The sequence below is a fragment of the Lissotriton helveticus genome, chromosome 7 (assembly GCF_964261635.1).
Source record: "Lissotriton helveticus chromosome 7, aLisHel1.1, whole genome shotgun sequence".
Classification (NCBI taxonomy): domain Eukaryota; kingdom Metazoa; phylum Chordata; class Amphibia; order Caudata; family Salamandridae; genus Lissotriton; species Lissotriton helveticus.
The window spans coordinates 47263996-47288598 of NC_136068.1; the positions used below are offsets into that span (position 1 = coordinate 47263996).

The window sequence follows — 24603 nt, forward strand, 5'->3', positions numbered from 1 at the left end:
CCCTCGGGGACACAATAATATATCCTTCACTGTATACACAGACTACTTCTGCTGCACACCTGACCTAATGATTTACTTCCTGGCGCACATTACATACCCCCTGCACTTTCTCAATCTTTTCTTTGAAGTACACATCTGCACCCACGCCTTCCTGATACGCAAGTGCCCCTTTTCCTTTATGCGTGCGTATCTGCCAATCTTTTGTAGCTCACGTTTCCTTCGTGCTCCTCCTTTTTTCCTGCCATGCACACCTGGCCCCCTCTATTCTACACACCTGGGCTTACCTTACTTACTCTTGTCCGCCCTTCCTTCCTAATGCATCGATGCCCACTCGCCCCCCCCCCCCTTCATAGTATATGCATTTTCCCTTGCAAACTTGTAACTTTGTTATTGTTTCACGGCTAACTCTTCTTCGTTTGCAATACCAGATTGTTCCCTTCCTTTCCTTCATGTACACACGGCTCATTTTCCTAGTGCATGCTTATGCTCTCTTAAGTCTCATTGCACTCTTGGCCTATTTACTTCCTGATGCCCATTTGTCTCATTCTCTTTCCCCCTAGTACACTTCCCCTTTACCTTTCAGGCGCACACTTGTCATCCCTTCCATTTTGGTGCACATATGTTCCACATCTTTCTGGGACACGCTTCCATTTCTTTCCTGGTGCACGTCTGTTCCCCTCTGTTCGCAGCAACTCAGCTGCCTCAAGATTGTATAAACAGCATGAAGCTGAAATGCAGGTCAAGAAATATGTTAGAAATCGTTGCTCTAGGTTATTTTGAAAGTAGAAAATAAATGTTTTTCCAGAATTTTCGCTGGAAAACAAAAGTAAAGAGATGGGGCAGTAAATAATCTCTTTTAAGTACTATTATTTAAATTTTCGCCCTGGCCACAGTACGAGTCTGCGTTTCTGATAGTGATGGAAGAGCTTGATTTGATTTATGCATTTATAAAGTGCAACCATCACTCCGGAAGGACCATCTTGGCTTAAAGTTACCCTTATTGCTGGAGGCACTGTGGCCCTTACTTTACTGGATCTTAGTATGACGTTTTATACTTCCCATCAGGTACCACTTTGGAGACTGAAGGAGTGTGGGGTCTCATGCATAGCTTTGAACTGGTTAGCTAGTTTCTGAATGATAGCTCTTTTCAGGTTCTATCTAAAGCTTCTACAGCATCAGTGAGGTGAAATCAATATGGGCTGGTACAGGGTTCTTCTGAGCCCCATACTTTTCCATGTCTCTATGCGTCCTTTAGCAGAATTTGTGGAAGCTTTTGGCTTCTCTATAATCTCCTATAGGGACAATATGCAGATTACCGTTAGATTGACGTCTGAGGATAATGGCTGATCTAAATTTAAGCCGTTTCTTTTATCGGTGGCCAAATGGATGGACGTTAATTGCCTAAAAATGTATGGCAATAAATCAGAAATATGGTGGTAATTATCCCACTTTATGGGGGTCGTAATGGTGGCCAACAGAATTAGATCCGGTCCCTGCTCCAACATTCATAGTGAAAAACCTAGGCATTTGGCTGGAAAAAAACCTTCACTTTGACCAGCAGTTTAAAAGGTGACATATCTTGTTTTGGTGTTCTCAGATACTTAAGGAAATTTCTCTGCTCTTTGCCAAATAAGACAGAGAAACAATTATTGGGGCTATTATCTCCTGCCGGACTATGGAAATGTGTTATACTGTGGAGTAAATAAAGGCTATGTTCAGCATCTTCAGTCCATCCAAAATGCGGAGGGCCGCCTTCTTTGGCATTTGCACTAATATTCCCATAGTTCGAATCTACTTGGGGACCTTCACTGGTTTCCTCTGGACAAATGTATTTGGTTGAAGACCCTCTGTTTTGTCTATACTATAGAGCAGTGTTTCCCAAACTGTGGTCCGCGGACCCCCAGGAGTCCGTGACACATTCCCAGGGGGTCCGCAAGCAACAGTTTTAAAAGCACTTCAAAGTGCTTGAATAATCTGTAGTTTTCGGGCAACTATAAAAGTGTCAAGATAACATCCAGTGATTAATGTACCTGCTGGAGAGGGATGCGTGTTTTGTTCAGTAGCAGGTTTGACTCATCTAAGGTAGCACAGAGGGTTAATATGCCTGCTGCAAAGAATGTGTACCATGCATTTAAAAAAAAACATTAGTTTATGTGCATAGCTCAGTGGGTTACTGCTTTTGTCACAGAGATTATTTTGTTATTGTGCAGTTTATGAGTTAAAATCATATTCTAGCACCTGAAGCTATGACCTGCCATCAAACATCGGCATGCAAACTGCATGGTACAAGTTAGTATGCTATCTTTTTTTCCCCAGTCTTTCAAAATCCTCATTTTGCCAAAAAGGTTTGTTTGGGTAGAATTAAACTATTATAATTAAAGTCAAAGCTAACCCCTATGTTACATTCTGTGTCAAGATTTTGTGCTTCACCAGACCAATCACTCTTAAAAAATGCTCACCAGTATGGATGACATGAATCCTACACCTTGAAGTCCCCTTTGACTTATAGAACATAACATTTTCTATACACCGATTTACACATGTATAATTCATTGTCTCTGTACGTGTGTGATGTTAAGTGCTCTGACACCCTAAAACTTGTATGAGAGATGCTATAAAACAAATGAAATACATGTGACAGAGGGGCTATTGAGAGAAGAGAGGCACTGTTGGTGAGTGATCGTGAGGGATTCACAAAAGAGCCCCAAAAAGATTGTTGTATTGGTGCATAGCAAGGTCATCATTTACTATGCTTTAAAAGCAAATTCACTTCAATATATAATGACAAATGTTGCAGAATGCACCATTTTTTCCCAAATGTCCTTGGTGGGAGAGCCCCCCAAAGTTTGTTTTGCAGTGGTCAGGCTCACTCACTGCACTTAGTACTGGGACTGGTCTGTCAACATTTGCCAGGGCGGCTTTGGGTTTCCAGTATGGCCCTGGCAGAAGCCTCATACTGCAAAATAGAACCAAATATTGAAAAGTTAGTTGCCGAGATGAAGCACTAACCATCCCATTAAAAGATTTCGATTTTGATCATTCTTTCTATATAAAATATTAAAATCTTTAGTGATTTGAGTATTTGTTCGGTGTGCACAAGTGTGTGTTTACTTTTTTCAAACTACTGTTTTAATGTTTGAAATTTAAATTGTACAAATTGGGGGTCCTTGGCTTCCAATAGTGACTCAATAGGGGTCCTCAGGGGTCAAAAGTTTGGGAACCACTGCTATAGAGCTTTGAAGGGTATTGCCTCGGTCGATCTTCGCCACCTGATCCCTCAATATTCTCCAGAGAAATGTCTATGTTCATCAAATTGGCGCTTGGGCCAGTTTCTGAGAGTTAAACGAGCCAAGGAAAGCAGACGTTCATTCATTCATTTATTTGGCTACGAAATTGTGGAATTCTCCACCCCCCTGACCAGCTGCAAGCATCCCCCACAGAGATTGGCTTCTGTGAACTCCTCAAAACTAGCTTTTTTCACAAATGGGGTAATAAAGTAGTTTATTAAGGTTTTTTTAGATAAGACACTACTGGTCTTTTTTCCTTTAGTGGTGGGAAACCTTGGTTGGGTAGCCATGCGCTCTATAAATCTCAAATTCATTCATTCAAATTATTTGACTGGGTTTGGTGACATGCTGATCTGTGATGTTTGCAGCACTCGGGTGTTACACTCTTCTCTTTCATAGTGTATTGAAATGCTGTTGCTCTTCTTTCCGCTACTTGCGCTTAGACTGCCGTTTCGTAATCCCATCCAGCGAATATCATACATGCCTAGGTAACCAAAGTTGTTATTGCCTTCAGTATTTGTTTATTGTGAAGTTTTATTGAAGCTTGTGAACGTCATTCTTTTCTTGAGAGATAGGCCGAAAAAGTGTGCACCTCTGATGATGATCTTTGCTTCATAGTTTTGACAGTATGCTGCTGCAAGGTATACACCTGAATGAGTTAATACAGCACTGTACAGAAACAACAATTTAAAAATCCTGGTTGGCATCTCACATATTTGGTGGACAATGACAGAACTTTGACTGTTCCCTAAATCCCCCTGATGTGAATACAAATTATTTAGATTTACAGTGCTAATAACCCAGCTATTGTTGTTTCAGAGATGTATAGCATATAAGAGAGTTATTTTTGACACTATATATTATTGTAATGTGGCAGCAGACGCTTTTAGCCCTTAAGGACTACATAAAACATGGGGAAAGCTAGGGTGGAGAATAGAGCACGTCACCTATTATTTAAAAGAGGGTTGAATCCATTAGTTTGATTCACTGGACTGTATTTAAGGAAAGAGTTTTTTATCAACTGTGTTCTTTATCATCGAAACTTTTCTGCAGTCATTATACAGCTGATGTACCCTTTTCTTTTGCGGTCACCCAGGATCAATATTAGGGAAATGTATGTGTGGCAAGCTGGTTGAAACCTGTCTTTGCTAGGTCTAAGAGATAGTTGTCCCCACGAAAATGCTGTTTTTTAGTCTCTAACTAACAATGTGTTGGATTTAAGAGAGTAAAATAGGAAGGCCAGTGGGGCTAGTTTTTGCTTTCTATACTGTGTAGCATGACATGCTTTTGATAGCTGTTGGTTAGATAGAATAAACAGGGCTAATAGTGGTAGGACTCGAAGAAAGGAGTAAGAAAGGAAATATGTTTTCTAATTGTATTTATTTAGCGCTTACTACTCTTGATGAGATGTTGAAGCACATTTTCGGCGAGTAGCATGCTGCTCCGGAACCTAAAAAGGATTACTGGTCCATTAGTATTGGGAGATAATAAATTAATTTCAGAGGTGGAAATGTGAGTTTATTTGGATTAAAAAAGCATAGTGGAGGGGTAGAAGGGGGAAGGGTTTTCATTTATATAGTGCTTGCTACCCCTGATGAGGTGCCGAAGTGCTTTTCAGCAGGTAGCGCGCTACTCCGGAACCCAAACAGGATTGGTGGGGAATTAGTATAGGGAAATATGAAATTAATTTGAGAGGTGGACATGTGAGTCTGTTAGTTAGATTGCAAAGGATAGTGAAGGAATAGAAGAGGGAAGAGATGGATGGTATTCTTCTGCACCTGCAACAGTTGGTCTCGTTGTCATTCCGATCTTGTGAGGGCCAGCACAAACGAAAGCATGCAGTGGTGCTTCCTTTGTGGGGGAAAAAAAACCAAAAGCTGATCCCATGCAACTAGACAATCTGTGACCAATCTCCCTCCTTCCATTTATTGCGAAAATAACTGAGAAAATAACTGAGAAAATTGTGAATAGCCAATTTACGAGCTTTATTCATTCCCATGACTTGCTTCATCCAGCTCAGTCTGGCTTTAGGGCCTCTTATTCCACCTAGTATGCTCTCCTACTTCCTACCGAAACTCTGAAAGGGCATGCAGACGAAGGGCAAACAGCTGCCCTTGTAATGATAGATCTAAGTGCAGCCTTCGGTTCCGTATCGCATGGCCTACACCTCCAGAAGCTCATGGGGTGCGGTGTTGTAGGTACTGCGCTGGATGACTTAATTTCTCGTATATGTCAGATATCATCTCTGTGACGCAAGGGGTACCACAGGGCTCTACCCAGAGCCCAACATTATTCAATCTCTATATTTGCCCCTTTGCGGAGACAATGGAGGGGCACAATGTTAAAATTGTGCTATATGCAGACGATACGCAACTCATTGTTACACTTTTCCAGGACGTGGATGCTGCTGCAGCCCAGTTCTCATTATGCTTGAAAGAACTAGCCTCCTGGATGACGAACAATTGTCTTAAATTGAATGGCAACAAAACAGAGGTACTGATAGTTGACAGAGCACCCTCCATTTGGACATTGGCTTGGTGGCCGGATGTCCTGGGCCAAACCCCCATGCCCAAATCTAACTCAAAAACCTCTGTGTATGGTTCGACCCCAAGCTTGCGTTTGAGAATCAAGTAAATAATGTAGCTTGTAAATGCTTCTGTACTGTCAAAAATCTGAGGAAGATCCTGTACTTGCTACCTACAGCAGCCAGAAAAAAACAGTTATGCATGCCTCAGTAACCTCTCAAATAGATTTCTGTAACATACTCTACCTTGGGGCTGCCAAGGAAGCCTAAAAGAACTCCAAAGGATATAAAATGTGACAACCCTCTTAGTTTTGAATCTGCCCAGAAGAACGTTGATCTCTAAAGCCCCGACTACCCTCCACTGGCTTCCCCTTTGCCCCCCCTCTTCCTCATCTCCCCGTGATCACCACGTTTTACCTCTGCCCCCTCCTCCTCGTCTTCCCATTCTCATTCCACGTTTTACCTCTACCTCTCGCCTCCTTCACCCTCCCAGTTCATCCTATTCCTCCCCTATTCTCCTATTCCTCTCCTATTTCCTCCGACCCTCTGTCACTGTCTCCAACTCTCTCTCAGTTTCTCTGACCCTGTCTCGGTTGCTCCGGCCCTCTCTCGCTGGCTCCGGCTCTTTCTTGCTCCAGCGCTCTCTCACTCGCCAGGCGGTAGCTTCACTCCCCTGCAAGCTTCTCATCTCTTGTGTGCTTCTTCCACTTTATTGTAAGTGTTTTGTCCCTGTTACTCTTACCATGAAAAGCACATAATTCTCAACGCCCACGTGCTCTCTAAGTAAACACATATTCAGACCCTCAGTTTCTCTTCATGCAACATGAAACAAGCATTTGCAATGCAATAGGTCTCGCATGTACGCGATTTTGACCTACTGGCATTGAAAATAACAATGGTTTTTAAAACATAAATAAAAGGCTTTGTCATTTACAATGCCAATAGCTTAAACTTGTGTGGTAAAAAAAATGCAATAATTTGTGAGAGTTTAAGCTATTTGCATTGTAAATGACAAAGCCTTTTATTTATGCTTTAAAACAAACATTTAAATACAACACATTGTCATTTACAATGCCAATAGCTGAAACTCTCGCAAACGCGAGACCTATTGCATTGCAAATGCTTGTTTTTTAATTGTTCTGGCAACTGCCTCTATTTAACTTTCTTGATAGAAAACGACCAGTAGACGTGAGTAAAATACCAGAATCACTTTAGCATTCTGTAGATTCCAGTCCATAGAAATTATCTTCCACCAGCACCCATAGACAATAATATTTTTTTCAAATCTTGTATTTTCAGTGATCTGACCACCAAAGGCCCTGATTTTACATTAAAAACTGAGCTTTGGACTATACCATTTCCCGCTGAAAGGTAATAATTCTCTCCATTGGTTCCCATATCTGGCAAGGGTGACCAACTGACATGGGTGCAAATTCAGGACACGGAGTGCAAAAATTCAGGACAAAGGGTCAAAATTCAGGACAAAAATTCAGGACAGAAGGTCAAAATTCAGGACAGAAGGTCAGAATTCAGGATGAAAATTCAGGACAAAAGGTACGTTCTGCGTATACATCAGAGGAAGTTGTGCAATCATGCATAAATAAATAGACACCCAACACAAGCACAAGTCAAAATAAGTTTATTTTAGGTTTAGAGAACCTTGCCTCGCTGCGTCTGTTGTGTATGCGAGTGAAATACAACTGAGTTTGCATATTCAAAAAAAAAAAGTGAAGAAAAATATCAAAGCTGAAGGCTTCTCATATCTTACATGCCCCCTCTCCCCTACTGAAAAGAAACACTGGATCCGAAATGCTGTCACTGGGCAGAGAGGCCCATTATCATTCTGTATGTGATAATTAGACCAACATACAGAACAATAATGGGCCTGATAGCAGTCTGTACCAGGTCAGGGAGGGGCTGCTGCAGGCCACAGATCACAGCAGGAGCGTGAGCTGCCCCCTGCAGTGAGAGTTACAGGCTGCTTGCAAAGGGCAGCTCATGCCAATGTCTGAACTTACCAGCCGCGGGCCGTGGAGGGAGTTACGGTGGGGTGGGGCAGGGAGGCTGGGAGGGGGAGGGGCAGGGTGGAGGGTGCTAAAAACAGGCATATGGATCATTGCAGGTAAGTACACAATTTAATTAATAAGACAAAATTCGTAGCGCGCACAGCATTGCTTTTTGCCATGCAGTGCGGGCTACGAAATTTGTTTTATTAATTAAATTGTGTACTTACCTAAATGATCCATATGCCTGTTTTTAGCACCCTCCACCCTGCCCCTCCCCCTCCCCGCCTCCCCCCCACCGTAACTCCCTCCACGTGCCGCGGCTGGAATTTACGGACAAAAGGCATCCGTGGAAGAAACCCTTACGGGCAGAGGACAAGAGGCCCAAATTACAGACAGTCTGTGAAATTTACGGACGGTTGGTCACCCTATGTAACCTGGCATTTCTCGCAGTTTGGTGCTTACTTTCCCTCCATGTTAAAGAACAGTAGATGTTTCAGCACCCAGGCTATTGTGCTGCATAGCTAAATACATATAAGGTCCCGAATGCGAGACCCATTGCATTACAAATGGCTGTTTCCAGGGGCATTGAATTATTGGGTAGGGCAGAGTGTCTTGTTCATGGATCTGAGAAAAGACATCTTTTATGCATAGGACGCCAAGGGGTGAGACGCAAAGTTATTTGTATTTCAGGTACACACTGAACAATTGAGCAAACTTTGGCGTGCACCTTATGTGATACTAAAAATTCCATTCCGGTGCTCTCTGTAGATAATGTACGTTCTGGAAATGCTGTTTCATTTGATGCTGTTGGTTTGTAGTAAAGAAAAATAAGCACAAGCCTACTACTGCGTACTCAAAAACATTTCTTGTACAATCGCTACAAAATTGTACATGGGTCGTTGTTCCTCTGAGACATAACTTGCTGGAGATGCAGTAATACAACTTCCACTTCCATCTGCCTGATGGCGTGGTCATGCTCTTGCTGCAGCAATAATTCATTCCTCTTCATCATCTCCTCCTCCTCGGCCCTCAACCTGCGATTTTCAGCTTCTGCTTCCGCTTTCATTGCCTCCTTCATTCTTTCCAGGTTCTCCTCATGTTTTCTCTCTTCGGCCTTCCGCTGCTCTTCGGCCTGCCTCTCCCTTTCCTTTGCCGCTGCCCTTTCTTGCTCGATCAGCGCAGCTTTCTCTCTCTCATCTGGTCATGAAATTGAAATATAAGTAGAAGACGTTAGTGGCAACTTATAAGGGACTGAGTTATTCAAAAACACATTTAACCTACCTAGAAACCCCTGAATTTACAGGTTTTTGCAGTCATTGGCAATCTGTGTGCCTGTCACACGTATCAATAAGCCATATCGGTGTTTAGAAACACCATAACAGTACTAATTAAAACAGGATTTATTGTTAAACCGAACACTAGTTCTGTCTTGCAAAGTCATTAACGGAAGTTTTAATACTATAGCCCACTCCCTTTTCCAAATAAAGATATTTACAAGACAAGAGACTGGCAGCTTCTCTGAAACTAGTGACCATAGGTACCTTATGCTGTACTGTATCACCATTTATCTAGCACCTTCCCACCTTGCAGAATTGGTAGAGTGTTCATTGGAGAGGTGTTTGTGAGAAGAACTTTGGTGAGGTGCATGAGGATTGGAGGTACACTTCAACTGTTTACATAAGAACAGAGCTCATTTTCTAGGAATATCTTGAAAAAAGATTCCCAGAGTTTAATACTTATGAGTTATCAAACCTCTACAGGTAGGAATGCGCTAGAGCCTGCATTATCTTCAAATTATTAAATAAACTATGACAACAAAAGCTGTCAATTATGGTTCCTTAATGAATTTCAACACATAATCCTAGTGTTTGAAACCTAGGATGGAATCATTAGAGTCACTTCGATCTATTACTGTAATGTTCTGAGTTTAAGTTTTCCCAAGAAACCTTTGAATGGACTACAGGCCACGTTCTCTTCCTGCAGGTATTTATGCAAGACCCCTTGACCCAATCATATGACACCTACATTGTCCAGTCTGTCCTGGCTTCCTCATGGATAGTGGTTCCAGTTCAAAGTCACAAGTGAGACTGACTAATAACGTCTCAACCTGTTTACAGATCATTCAACTCACATTAATCATGTCAGATAACAATGTTCAATTTTAATAAAAATGCATGAAGATTCCAAAGTTTAACTGAGATGTAGGAAGTGGTGGACTGCTAGCAAGACAGGAGCAAAGCTGTACAGTGTCCTAACAACTGAATGTTACAATGCATTTTACACCTTTGTATCATTAGTTTGTGCTGAGGGGTTTGAAGGATGTATTGGAATCTTAAAGCTGAAGACTTGAATACATTTTTAAATGTATAGAGCTATATAAGTACAATACAAATATAACAAAATTGATCAAATCGGAAAAAAACTATATATTAGGAAAAATAAAATGTAAATCCTTTATGTAAACTGAAGATTAATCTTGGCAAAGAGATAATAGCTGCAAACGATATTATATAAAAGAAATGATGTACTTGTTCGAAATCATCAAAACTGCATGCGTCCAAATAAGCATTACCAAGGAATACTAAAAATAATGGCAACCAAAGATATGCTGCTAAACGTGGCTCTGTACAGTGAAGGTTGCTAAAATTTCAAGGTGCAAGAAACAGTTGATTATAAGGTTTTTTGTTTTTTAAAGGGAACACATTGTGATATTTCATTTTCCAACCTACAAACACAACCTTCAGAATGTTAGTTCAGTCTTCCCTATCCACTCCCTGTGTTTACTCACCAGAGGGTGTAGCCATTAGAACATCAACTGAACTGGCTTCCATTGGTCTCATCCACACACATTAAAAGGCCTGCGGATGCGTCCATAAAACAGGACATTTCACCATCTCCTGGGAATGGACCTTGACCCACCTTTCCACAGAGCTTGTGTCCAGAATATCCTTGAAATGCACACGAATGTGCTCTATAGGTAGTCACATTTTATTCAGTACTTTGACTGAAGTGCAGTGGTTGGTATCAAGGGTACATCTTTCCCAAAAGCCATTGAAAGCGAAGCTTATATCGTTCAAACCATTGAGAAAAACATTTATAAAACTTTGGCAATGGAACACTTTACAGGACACGTATATTGCTCCTGGATATATATGTTTGGATATAATGTGAAGTTGCTGACCTGAACCATACCTTCCCTGGTGGAAGGTTTTGTTTTTATCACACACATCTGCATTCTCAGAATGCTTTTGAACATCAGCAAAGACTGTCATCTGCCTTGCAAGTAGAACGCAGGATCAGTGGCATAGTGTAGGTGCCATCAGCAGGATCCGAGGCATAGGACAGACACCACAAGCAAGATCAGTGGAATAGTACAGGGTCCATGGGCAGGATCAGTGGCACAGGACAAGTGCCACGGGCAGGATCAGTAGCATAGTACAGGTGCCATGGGCAGGATCCGTGGATTAGGACAGATGCCACAGGCAGGATCAGTGGGATAGTACAAGTGCCACGGGCAGGACTAGATCAGTGGCTAGTGCAGGTGCCAGGGCAGGATCAGTGACATAATACAGGTGCCACGGGCAGGATCAGTGGCATAGTGCAGGTGCCAAGGGCAGGATCTGTGGCATATTCCAGGTGTCACGGGCAAAATCTGTGGCACAGTAATGGTGGCAGAGGCAGGATCAGTGGCATAGTACAGGAGCACAGGCAGGGTCAGTGGCAAAGTGTGGGTGCCAGGGCAGGATCAGTGGCATAGGACAGATGCCACAGACAGGATCAGTGGGATAGTACAAGTGCCACGGGCAGGACTAGATCAGTGGCATAGTGCAGGTGCCAGGGCAGGATCAGTGACATAATACAGGTGCCACGGGCAGGATCAGTGACATAGTGCAGGTGCCAGGGCAGGATCAGTGACATAATACAGGTGCCACGGGCAGGATCAGTGACATAGTGCAGGTGCCAAGGGCAGGATCTGTGGCATATTCCAGGTGGCACGGGCAAAATCTGTGGCACAGTAATGGTGGCAGAGGTGGGATCAGTGGCACAGTACAGTGGGCAGGACCCATGGCCTATTGCAGGTGCCACAGGCAGGAGCAGGGGACACAACAGGTGCCACAGGCAGGATCTGTGGCATAGTGCTGGTGCCATGGGCAGGATCTGTGGCATAGTAGAGGTGCCACGGGTAGGATCAGTGGCATAGTACAGGTGCCATGAGCATAGTATAGGTGCCACAGGCAGGATCAGTGGCATAGTTCAGGTACCACAGTCAGGATCCATGGTATAGTACAGGTGACACGGGCAGGATCAGTGACACAGTACGGGTGCCACAAGCATAGTACAGATGCCACAGACAGGATCAGTGGCATAGTACAGGGGCCACGGGCAGGGTCCGTGGCATAGTGCTGGTGCCACGGGTTGGAACACTGGCATGGTACAGCTTTCACAGGCAGGTTCGGTGGCATAGTAGAGGTGCCACGGGAAGGATCTGTGGCATAGTACAGGTGCCACGAGCATAGTATAGGTGCCATGGGCAGGATCAGTGGCACAGTTCAGGTGCCACAGTCAGGATCCATGGTATAGTACAGGTGCCACGGGCAGGATCAGTGGCACAGTACGGGTGCCACAAGCATAGTACAGGTGCCACGGGCAGGATCCGTGTCATAGTACAGGTGCCACGGGCAGGATCCGTGTCATAGTATAGGGGCCATGGGCAGGATCCGTGGCATAGTGCTGGAGCCACAGGTGGAAACACTGGCATGGTACAGGTGCCACAGGCAGGATCAGTGGAATGGTGTAGGTCCACAGGCATATCAGTGTCATGGTACAGATGCCATTGGCCTCTATGCTAGCATCAATATCAACCTCCTTTGCCTGGTTTGATAGTCAAAGAGAGCATTATTTGAGTGCGTAGGCACCTCAACCAAGGTCCCCAGTGCCACTTGACCGGATGTCCCTTTGAATGCCACATTGCTGAGCAGGGTCCCTTAAGTACAAGAATGTCACTGTCATCTTTCCTGCATACTCCCTGCTCCTAGGTGTAATTCATATGCATGCAAATAAAACCATAGTCAGTGCTTTATGTGAAAACAAAAACACCTAATTTGAACAAATAGGTTGCAAGAAAGATCAAGGTGTTACTTCTGGATGATTTTAAAGGTCAAACAGAAAATGTACAGGAACACTACTGCATTAAAAGTGAATGCCTGTGTTATACTTGAAGTACACTGCGCAGTCAAATATTAATTTCAGTGATCTGCAATGATGCATGTGAGCCTTGCTTATGTAATTTATGAATGACAATAAACTTGCCCCAAAGAAGGCAATCTACTAAGTTCCTATGCTATGTAATCTTGATTTGTATAGCGCACTAATCACCCAAGAAGGTATACAGGAGCTTGGCGTGTGTGTAAGTGTGTGGTTCCCAAGGTGCTTATACGAAGAGTCAGGTCTTCAGCCTCTTGCAGAACTCAAGAAGTAACAAGCATTTGCAATGCAATAGGTCTCGCATTTGTGAGAGTTTGAGCTATTGGCATTGTAAATGACAATGCCTTTTATTTATGTGTTTTGAATACCTGAAATCTATGCTTAAAAGAGGTGCAGTAACTGCCAGCCTTGCTTCTACTAAGCAATGACTACAGTACAAAGTGTGTGTTTACGCACCACTTGTTATTGGTATGTTCACATACTATAGTTTGTCTTTATATATAACGCCTTGACTATATGTATGCAAGTGACTCCATAATACAGTTAATGCTCGTGCCCTCTTGGGAGTGCACTAATGTTAAAGAGCAGACGCGCAAGAACAAATGTCACTGTCAGCCTTTCAGCTCTAGTGTATAACACAGAGTACACAAGCAAAACTTTGAACAAATGTTGGAGTGTGGAGTTGGAGCTGGAGGGTGGAGTTGGAGGGTGGAGGGTGGAGTTGGAATTGCAGGGTGGAGTTGGAGGGTGGAGTGTGGAGTTGAAGTTGGAGGGTGGAGTTGGAGGGTGGAGTTGGAGCTGGAGGGTGGAGTTGGAGGGTGGAGAGTGAATTTGCAGTTGGAGCGAGGAGTGTGGAGTTGGAGCTGGAGGGTGGAGTTGGAATTGCAGGGTGGAGTTGGAGGGTGGAGTGTGGATTTGGAGGGTGGAGTTGGAGGGTGGAGTTGGAGAGTGGAGGGTGGAGTTGCAGAGTTGAAGTTGGAGGGTGGAGTTGGAGGGTGGAGTTGGAGCTGGAGGGTGGAGTTGGAGGGTGGAGAGTGAATTTGCAGTTGGAGCGAGGAGTGTGGAGTTGGAGCTGGAGGGTGGAGTTGGAATTGCAGGGTGGAGTTGGAGGGTGGAGTGTGGAGTTGAAGTTGGAGTGTGGAGTTGGAGTTGGAGGGTGGAGTTGGAGTTGGAGTGTGGATTTGGAGGGTGAAGTTGGAGGTTGGAGTGTGGATTTGGAGGGTGGAGATGGAGGGTGGAGTTGGAGAGTGGAGGGTGGAGTTGCAGTTGGAGAGTGGAGGGTGGAGTTGCAGTTGGAGGGTGGAGGGTGGAGTTGGAGGGTGGAGTTGGAGGGTGGAGTTGGAGGGTGGAGTTGGAGGGTGGAGTTGGAGGGTGGAGTTGGAGGGTGGAGTTGGAGGGTGGAGTGTAGAGTTGGAGGGTGGAGTGTAGAGTTGGAGGGTGGAGTGTAGAGTTGGAGGGTGGAGTGTAGAGTTGGAGGGTGGAGTGTAGAGTTGGAGGGTGGAGTGTAGAGGTGGAGGGTGGAGTTGGAGGGTGGAGTGTGGAGTTGGAGGGTGGAGTGTGGAGTTGGAGGGTGGAGTGTGGAGTTGAAGGGTGGAGGGTGGAGTGTGGAGTTGGAGGGTGGAGTTGGAGGGTGGAGTTGGAGGGTGGAGTTGGAGGGTGGAGTTGGAGGGTGGAGTTGGAGGGTGGAGTGTGGAGGTGGAGTGTGGAGTTGGAGGGTGGAGGGTGGAGTGTGGAATTGGAGGGTGGAGGGTGGAGTTGGAGGGTGGAGGGTGGAATTGGAGGGTGGAGGGTGGAGTTGAAGGGTGGAGGGTGGAGTGTGGAATTGGAGGGCGGAGTTGGAGGGTTGAGGGTGGAGTGTGGAGTTGAATCTCGCCCAGGTAGGTGGAAATGCAACCCTTCTGAATTGTGATTTTGCAATCTGACCTATTAGTACCTAGGTCAGTTCATAAATATCAGAAATTATTCTGAAAAAGTTAGTGTGCAATTTGTGACCACTTTTTGTGAATCAAACCTTAGTACATACGGCCCTAGATCTCCCTGTGCCCACCGAAATATTAATCAATTGATGAATGGGATCTTGTGTAATTGTAATCTAATTCTTTTGAAAAGTGCTCCAACATCATAGTGCCAAAATTGCGCTATATAAAACTAGCAAATAAATCTTAAAATATTTCTTATAGGAACCAATGTTAAAGACTACACATGCATATTTACATCTACCTACGAGTATAGATTTAGAACTTTTTGGACTTCACAAACATTACTAGTTGACCACAATAATTGCTGTGCCAGGCACAGGTTTCCATGCATATCCCTGGCTAGGTCATGTCACATTCCTAGCAGAATACTATTCGTGCTGCGCAGTTACCTATACTGTTGAACTCCGCACAAGGAAATCAGACTCCCCTGTGCAAATGCAATCAACAATTCTCAGTAGCATAAATATTTATTCCCATGGAGAAACCCCTTCCCATACATCCTGGGCAAATCTGACAGTGATCCAACCCCCTTCTATCCCAGGAAGGGCACTTACACCAGCATTTAAGGGAAGTAGAGACATTTGTGAGTACACACAAAAAGTCATGTTTGTAGCCGTGCACCAATTTAATAGACAAACCATGCCTTGGTACACGCTTTCTCACTTCGTGAATGGAATTTACAGGAGAACTTGTGGGGGAGATCTGCAATCACAGAATTCCTGACAGGCATAAGTAAGGTCAATTTGTAATTCACAAACTTATGCTTATTACCTTATTTAGATTTGTGCATAGGGCCCATTGGGGTATATTTGTAATTGAAACAAGCTGTCTTTATAGGCAAGTCATACGTTCCTTCATGCCTCACAAGCAGTTACGTCTGCACATGGAGAATATCACTGTCATCAAGTGTCTGTCAATAATGCATATGAAAATGGAGCACAGTTGGTAGAGGAGTTGAGATTAAAAAAATGCAAGGCAGAATGTGTGTGTTCGATGAACAGGAAAGGTTTGTATGTATCTGATTCCTCGGTAGGCTGCACACGATAGGCTGCATATCATTTACACAGAACATTATACTTAGGACATCAAGCTAGGAACTGTGATGCCCCATTTTGAAAATGATGTTAATCTTCACTTTAAATCTTTATGCAGTGTCAAAATCTATTTTAGGATGGTTCCCCTTAGCAGCTCAACTGAGAGGCAAATACCTTGGCCTCACAAAATTGTGATAATTTACTGTATACTCTTGTTGGTAATTAATACATTTTAATATGTGAGGTGCACTACAGAATTATTTTACGTACGTTCTGAAGCAGTATTTACTGATAATGATATTGTGGTCATGCCTGATGTGGAACCACCATAAACCCGGATCCCGAATACAGAAAATTCAAGGTAGAATGAAATAGAAGGATGAATGTACTAGAATGATGATTGATAAGAAGTAAGGGCTTGGCTTAAAGGAATAACACCTAAAAAGACTTTTAGGTATGACAATTCTGTAACACAGAATGTAGAAGATGTGCATAGAATATATCTTATGAAATGAAGGCAGTTAAGGTGGAGTAGAAGACTAATGACTTCTCGGTCTTTTGTTGCTCCTTTGTATGAACTACCTGAATAAAGAATCTTACCTCTTGCTAAGCCTTGGATAACATTATATTGTTGACAAGTCAGATACTCTTTAAGCCCTGAAATTGTGATATTTGTTGAGGTCACAAACCCTGGGGTGGATGCCAAAAGGTGTGGAGAGAACAGCACCACTTCTCACGGTAAAAAAGGAACTATAGGGTGTTCAACAACACTCCTCAACTTTAAGAACTTCATTGCAGTATGGGATCCATAGCCTACCACACCTAGAGGTACAAAGCTTTAGGAGAGTCTTGAGCTGGAAATGTACAGAGTAGTCTCACAAGGAAGGGAAAGACCTGGTCACGAGGCTCTCATGATGAGGCACGCCACGTATTGTCATCTGCATCTTGATACGTTGCTGAGGTGACTATCAGGATACAAAGCACGGCTGCGAGCGATGTGCAGGGTGTCTCCATAGTGCCAACAACTGCTGCTCTGATACAGATGAATAAAATGTTAGAGTGTCTTGCTGGCAACACTGTGCAATGTATGCCTGGACACGCACTGTGCGCAAATTGAAGCAGGAAAATCCACCAAGGAAAAAGGCAGCACAACCAGAAGTGTTAAATCTCTGTCAGCATTTTGGTCAAGAAGGAAACACAGAGCAGTAGAAATAAAGCCCATACAGTTCTCTTGAACAATATTCAATGTATGTTGAAAAGTAAATATTAAGTGTGACTATAATGAGTACTTAACTCTTAGGGGCCCATTAGGATGGCGGCGGATCGTCCCCGCCGGGCAGGCGGTAGCCACCGCCGGCACGGCGGGGGCAATCCCTCCGCCATCCTGCCATGAATGACCCCCAGCCACATTAGGATGGCTGAGGGGTCCGCGGGGTATGGAAAGACCATGCACCGCTTTTCCGTCGGTCGACCGGGCGGAAAACTGCCACAATATGGTGGCGGTGTCAATATTATGATGCCGGCATAGACTTGCCTTTCCATGGCAGTGTTGTCTCCATGGAAAGGCTTGCGGTTTTGGCTTTTGGGGCCCTGTTGCGGGCCCCCAGAGTGTTGGGGGAGTGGGGGGTGCACATGCCATGCTACATTGGCATGGACAAGGTGGCAGGCACCGCGCAGTGCATGTCACCTTGTGCATTCCAATGCACAACTTGCATCCACAGCATCGTCGCGGGCGGATTTCTCTTAGCACCACCCGCCACAATGTTGTGGATGGGGCATGCCACCGCCATGGTGGCAGTGGCATCCTAGCGGGACCGCCACACCTATGGCGGACAGTCCTGCATACCGTTACGGTGACGGGCGGACTTCGTATTGGTACCCTTAGACTGCTTGAATGTAATCATTGTGTTAGTAAGCAAAAGGAGGTAAGGTATCTGTAGGAATCACTAATTGTTTTTGAATAGTGTATACCCAGGGTCAGATTTACTGAACTGCGTCAAATAGAGAAAGCAGGAATGCATCATATCTACTATGATATGGCACATTCCTACTCTCTCACTGAGGCGGTGCACTGAGTGATGGCTAGAGGCTATGCAGGCACCCTTGGGCCATGGTGCAGGGTGTCTGTGTTTAGGGCTGGCTTAATTCTGTGTAGTTACATAAAACTCAGAGAGATTCCGTGGAGTTCCGCCCACCCCTATTATATATGCCTCTTGTTTTAAAACAGTGGGAAATCTTGCTTTCAAAGAGAGAAAATCCCAGTGGGACTGTTGATGGCAGTAATCACCTTAAATGGGTCTCAGTGCCAATTTTGAGTATTGTACTCCCGGGTTATAATTAGGATTTGAGTCTTTATAGAGAGCAAGGGACATCAGAATCTCTAGAGGAAGGATACCCACCCACCTCTAAAACCTCACACTGAAATAATATGTCAGCGTTCAAGGTCATGCAACAGACGGGCTCTCTCAGACAAGGCAGCAACTCAGCTTTGCATACACACGAGTTTTCCAAAACGTAGATCTTTTCTGCACGGACCATACTGTTTTGGGGACAACAGGTATTTGTCCACGGACCGGGACTTGTCAGTACAAAGAAAGAGTGGCCTCTTTGCTGATGGGCACCTGGCGTAAGTGGTACCTCAGCTGTGGCCAGAGTTCACAAACCGTGCAAAATACATCAAGCAAAGATAACACACCCTTCTAGTTCAATGCAAAGAAGAAAACAAAACGGGATATAAGTCCTTGTCCTATGGAGACGCAAGGATGTCCGAGTGTTTTCCGTGAAGTAGGCCCAGAATCTTCCCCCACTTGCTCTTTGTTAAACCACCCTGCACTCCTGCAGATCTGCTCAGATCCGTGTTTTGAGAATTGATGACAGGCTTGCTGGGATATTTTTGTATGGGTGGGCGGCGCACCGGTAAACTTCATCATGTGGCGGTTGGCAGAGTTTTTGCTGAACTCTGCACTCCAAGCGGAGCGCAGAGTGGCAAAATTCTAAGAACTCCTCGGCAGGGCAAAGCAGAGTTTACCGCCCAGAGCAGGGTTTTTTTTGTACGAAAACAATCCTAAAAGGCATTTTCCTTGTGCTGCATTCAAGAGGAAAAAAAACAGGAAAAAAACATATCTCTTTTATTACGCTTCTGCAGGGACAGCATAGCATTTTGATGCAATCCCAAGTTTCCTACTCTTAGTAAATCTGGAATCGTGCCAAAATCCATGGCTGGATGCGTGGGAATGCTAGCACTCCACTATGGAATGCCTTCCCTCTGCCCGGTAATGTAAGTAAGTGATTTGCACTGCCTTGCAGTACTCTGGACTTACTAAGCCATGCAGACCCATGCAAGTTGGCTTTGTGTGGCATAGTAAATCTAACTTAAGTCCCTGAATGCTTTTGCTTGATCCAAGGGCAATGCAAAGGCTTTGTAAATCTGCCCCCCAGATTTTTGCCTGAACTGTTTTTGCTGGCTGGAGAACTCTGCACACTTTACTTCTGCTAATCAGTACTAAACTGCTTCTGTTCCTCATTTCAACATGATGAATATTTCTGTGTGTTTCTGAGTCCAATTGATTGGTTTGAAATCAGTTTTTATTAATTCAGAGAGAGGTTTAACCTCTTCCGAAATTCAGGAAACCTAGTATTGATTGTAAGTTCTTCAGCGTTTTAGGTGCTTGGAGTAAAGCACACTTCTCTAAGAAGTTGTCTGCTAGGCTTTTGCCTTCACTTGATAATTCATATCCTAAAAACAGGACAGTTAGGTGAGCAATTTGTGACTTTTTAAAGTTGAATTCATACCCTTCAGCTGCGAACCCAAGTATTATGGTGTTCACTATTTTCAAGTGTGTCTCCAGGTCATCGTCTGTGAGATAGATGTCATCGACATAAGATAATGCCTCATCATCATATATTTGTAGTAACTCTGTTACCCTTGCTGAGAATAATCCTGGGCTGTTCTTGAATCCCTGTGGGAGTCGACAGAATTGTTTTTGCGACCCCATTATTGAGAAAGCGGTCAAATACCTGCTTTCAGGTGCAATGTTTTGACAAAAGAAATCATTTGAGATATCTAATGTTGTTTTATATTTTTTGCACACAATATTATTCATTAGTGCTGCACTGTGTGAGTTTTGTACTGCAAATGTTTTGCAACAGGAGTTTAAGTGTCTGTAGTCCAAAACTAGACGATATGAATTGTCCGGCTTGGAGACAGGAAACAAAGGATTGTTCATTTGTGAGGTGCATGTTTCAATCACCCCCTGATATTCAAGTTGATCTAAGATCTCCCTGACTTGTTTTTTAGCTTCTTGCTTAACAGGATACTGCCTTTGTGCAGTAGGTTGACTTTTTAACTGGATTTTGTGGGGAGGAGAATCCTCATCCCATCCTACATGATTTTTATATAATGCAGGGGCTTGGGCCACTGCCCTTTTTCTTGCAAATGTATATTTTTTATGAATTGGAATATGATTTGAGAAGGCAGGCATAATCATTTCTTCGCCATGAGGGCACTCCCTGACAAACTCTGGTGGCAAGTCTTTCTCAGCTAACAGGATGTCATAGCCTTTCGAAAGGTTATCCCAAAAGAGACCCCTTACTTTCCTAGTTTTGTCCCCCTCTATACGCAATGTTATTTCGTATAATTTATGGGGTTTGCTAACTCTGGTGTCTGCAGTTTCCACCTGAATGTATTCATTCGTGTCCACTGTCTCCAGAAGATTCATCAGGATCTTGCAAGCTATGGTTACTTCTGCTACGCTGTCTAGCATTGTCTGGGCCCACTCTCTATTTTTCAGTTGTGTCCTCAGTATCCTCGGCATGTTTATTTTAATACTGGCTACCTTCTTTCTTGGAAATTGTAATTTTTTACTTTGATGAGCAGGTTCCTGGTCTTTGGACTTGACGTGCTCTTCCTTGTGTTCTGACCGTCCTCTTCTTTCGATTTCTGTGAGGAAGTCTGAAAAGATCGAGAGGGACGTGTATCAATATCTTGATATCTGTCAGGTTTTCTCAATTTTTCCCTATCTCCAAGGTTGTATCATTTCTCAGAGGGCTCCCTCTGGGGAGACTTGCCTCCTTGTTCTAGAGATCTATCTCTCCTTTGAGGAGACCTTCCTCTGGACTGAAAACATTTTTCTCTGGGAGTGGATTGTTATTACCCTCCCAACTCTTTTTTGGTTCAGATTATTTTTAATAAAGGTTTTTTCAGGATTTTCAGTTAGTTGGGGTTTTATTGGTTTCCCACCCAAACTATCTCTTCCTAGTTCTTCATAGGATTTTTCTATGATTCTGGCAAGTTCAAAAGGTTGTTCTGCTATATCTGTTTCTTTCAATTTCTGGATGTATTTTATATCATCAATTGCCAATTGAACTAATTCTCTATATGCCTTTGTTAATTCTTTTAGTTTAACTAAGAGTTCTTCACTTGACATCTCTTCAATGTCAGGATGTGGTGTGTAGCTGGCTAGAACCGGCTCCTGGTCTACCTAGTGGACCTAGTCTGGTGATGTGATTTTGACGTTTTAGGGCGCCATTAAACCAGAGCAGGTGCTCTTGGTAAGTTAGTGGGATTTCAACATCCTCGAAAGGAGCGTATTCATCCGGAGGTTCCTCTATTTTGTAATAGTTGAATTCGTGTGTTACAGCATGTGCTGCTGGAAATTGTATCCATGAATAGAATACCTCTGTCTGCGGATATTCATGGGCCTCTACCACGAATATGACTGTACCACCTCTTGATGATACTCCATTTCTATAAGTTTTTAAGTTATGGTTCTTCTTACATTTACCGGAATGATTATAGCACTCGGGTCATTGTCTTGAAGACTTGTGTCATCCGCTAGGAGTTGAGCTGCTATTCTAGCTTTCTCCCTTTCATCGTCACTTTCCGTCATTTTTACTAATAGAAAGGCGTTTTTGATGCAGATCAAGTTTCAAGGAAACAAAGATTAGGTGCACAATATTTTGGAACATTGTATCCTTCAACGTTGACTAAACCAAAAACTAATACATAGGAATCTCTTCCTACTAAGTTCCGGCGGATATTAACCTTTTACCCACTCCAGACGTCTTTTGGAGTTTTTACGGGAAAAGGGTCTGTGTGAAAAAGCACGACTGAGTTACTCTAATGTCTTGCGTTAGATTATCGCCTTACCGAACGTTTGGCACCATGTAGTGTAGTTCCTATATTCCCAATAGGCTCTGCGCATTGGAATAATATAGACAGCAGTGTAGACGTAGGACTGAGGTCATCTAGGTCTCTACTGACTATATTGGACTTAATTTGTTTTGCCAGCTAGCTCAGAGGTCACTAGAAACTTTCTCGAATGTTCAGGAAAGTTAACTCTCCAGATTAAGACAAGAAGGGATTAGTTTCTGACAACCGCATAAACATGACAACTTTGCTCCTTCAGAATAAAGAGTGTATCTCTAGAGTCGTGTGAAAACAATAGACGGTTATTTCACTCAGTCAATCGTGCATACTTAGTTTCACCAGAGTGCAGAGAAATAGAGAGACGGGCGTTTTCAATAAAAGGTGTTATTTATTGAGCAGTTCTCTTTCTCATGCAAGAGAAATGAGTTGCCACAATTGCAAAACTTATCATGGAGTAAAGTACGTACAGTAAAAGGAGTATTATGAAATAATACTGTAAAAACATTGATATGGTTTCTTAGCCATATGATACTTTAAAATGGATAAAATATATACATTCATAAAAACATTGACTAACATACTCAACTGGTGCTTCTAAGATACGCCTACCCCGGTGTACCTGACCTAAGCCTAATACGTGGGAAGGAGTAAGTAAGTTGCAGTTTAAGTTAAGTTGGTTTTTGCCAAGAATCTGAATCAAGAATTCTCTCAAGGGTTTAGTCAGCTCCGTACCTTGGTTCTAGAAATGTAGGAGGTCTTGTATCTCTCTCTCAGGACTCGATCTCCCAGCAACCCGCAAGGGTGACTGGAAACACCGGAGCTGGAATTTCTCGGCAGGAGAAAAGACAGCGTCTCTCTCAGTGCGTCAAAGGGGAGGGGCGGCTTCCTTCGGTTCTCGCATCAGCTGGGCTTCCGGGCAAGTAGATAGCCGCTCTGCTCCAAACCACTGTGTGTTTGCTTAAGGCAACTTTGGTATATTTATACCTGGAAGGTGCCGGGTTTGACGTAAGGTTGGACATAAGACGTCACTAAGAACTAACAGTTCTTTCTGGACTCTAGTAGTGCTTGTGCAAATCAAAACAAGAGCAGGGGGAATTCCCGGGCTGCTGGAGGGTTGGTTTGTTTAAAGAACGCGTTGTACTTTCTAGGAGTCTAGGGGAGTAGCCTTGCCGTATTTGGACTGCATTGGCTATTACTAAATATGGATATGATTCTTATGCCTTTATAAGGATATTATTTGTTATAACCATATAAGGGCATACATCGGGAATATCGAATTAGGGTCCTAGATAGAAACACAACATTTTAAGCCTCCCTGAAGGATTTTATCTGTTTCTTCTTATTTTATCTCTTACCCTTCCACATTGTTACTATTATCCATTTGGACTTGCTTGAAAACAACTTTTGACTTATATATGATATATGTTCAGAATGCATTCTTCTGCTTTATGCTTATGTTCTATTTTATTAGTACTCCTTATCATCCCCTTCTTCTTACCTCTCTTTCTCTTCCCCTTCCTTCCCTTCCGAGTAAAATCCCGAAAATACTTTTATTCCTCTATTGCAGATATCAGCTTATTCCTATACTGTGTTTATGGTTCTTTTTCTTTTGATGTATTGCTGATGTGTCTATGTCCTATGATTTATTAATAAAGCTTTTTCAAAATTAAGAAGTGTCCAAAATGTGGAGAAGACAAGGCAAACAAGGTACATATGTTCTGGAGTTGCCCAGTAATATACTCTTATTGGCAGAAAGTGTGTGAGATTATTTCAAATGTTATGGGGTTTGAAATAAAATCAACAACGGTGTCTATAATATTTGGGACACTTCCGAGGGATTTAAATGGTGTTTTTTTAACAAAAAAACATAGAGCACTGTTCTTTACTCTGATTCTTCTGTCTCGAAGAGAGTTGTGTACTAAATGGATTTTAGCCTGCCCTCCTACAGAAGATGAGTGGATACATTCCATTGAGAGGGTATCAAATTTGGACCAATCTGGTACACAGATAAAGAAAACTAAAATCTGGGAAATTTGGGATAAGTGGGCGGAGAGGAGTTCCTCTGGTCAGAATTAAATACTTCGGTTTGGAATTAATTTAAAAAAACATCAGTTCTTGACTTTGTTGACATATAGATTAATTGTTTTTCCTACATATATATTTTGGTCAGGTTGCGGGGCATGTCTATTGTTTACTTTTTATGTTTTCGGTCCAATGATTAAAAAATATGCTATAAATAGACCCCAATGGTGGGGTCATCACTGGAGCACTTCCATTAAAAGATTCAAGATTGGGGTTGGACCCATTACAACGAAGCCGAAGGAGGGGTTTTCCAGAGATCTATGGTATCCATCTCTCCTTTGTGGAGCGACCGGGAACCCCCCAAAACATCTGGCTAGCTGTGTTGGGCGGAAGACTTC

General features: G+C 43.3%; 1 protein-coding gene across 3 annotated transcripts in view; it reads right to left on the reverse strand.

Moving 5' to 3' along the window:
- Positions 1-8127: 8127 nt before the first annotated feature.
- Positions 8128-24603, reverse strand: part of LOC144766597 (guanylate-binding protein 1-like) — a 246795-nt gene continuing 230319 nt past the window's right edge. For all 3 annotated transcript variants that reach the window (XM_078650388.1, XM_078650389.1, XM_078650390.1), the window contains exon 10: positions 8128-9014. In XM_078650388.1, the coding sequence (XP_078506514.1) occupies positions 8695-9014 (320 nt within the window). In that variant the 3' untranslated portion in view covers positions 8128-8694. The remainder of the gene's footprint in view (positions 9015-24603) is intronic.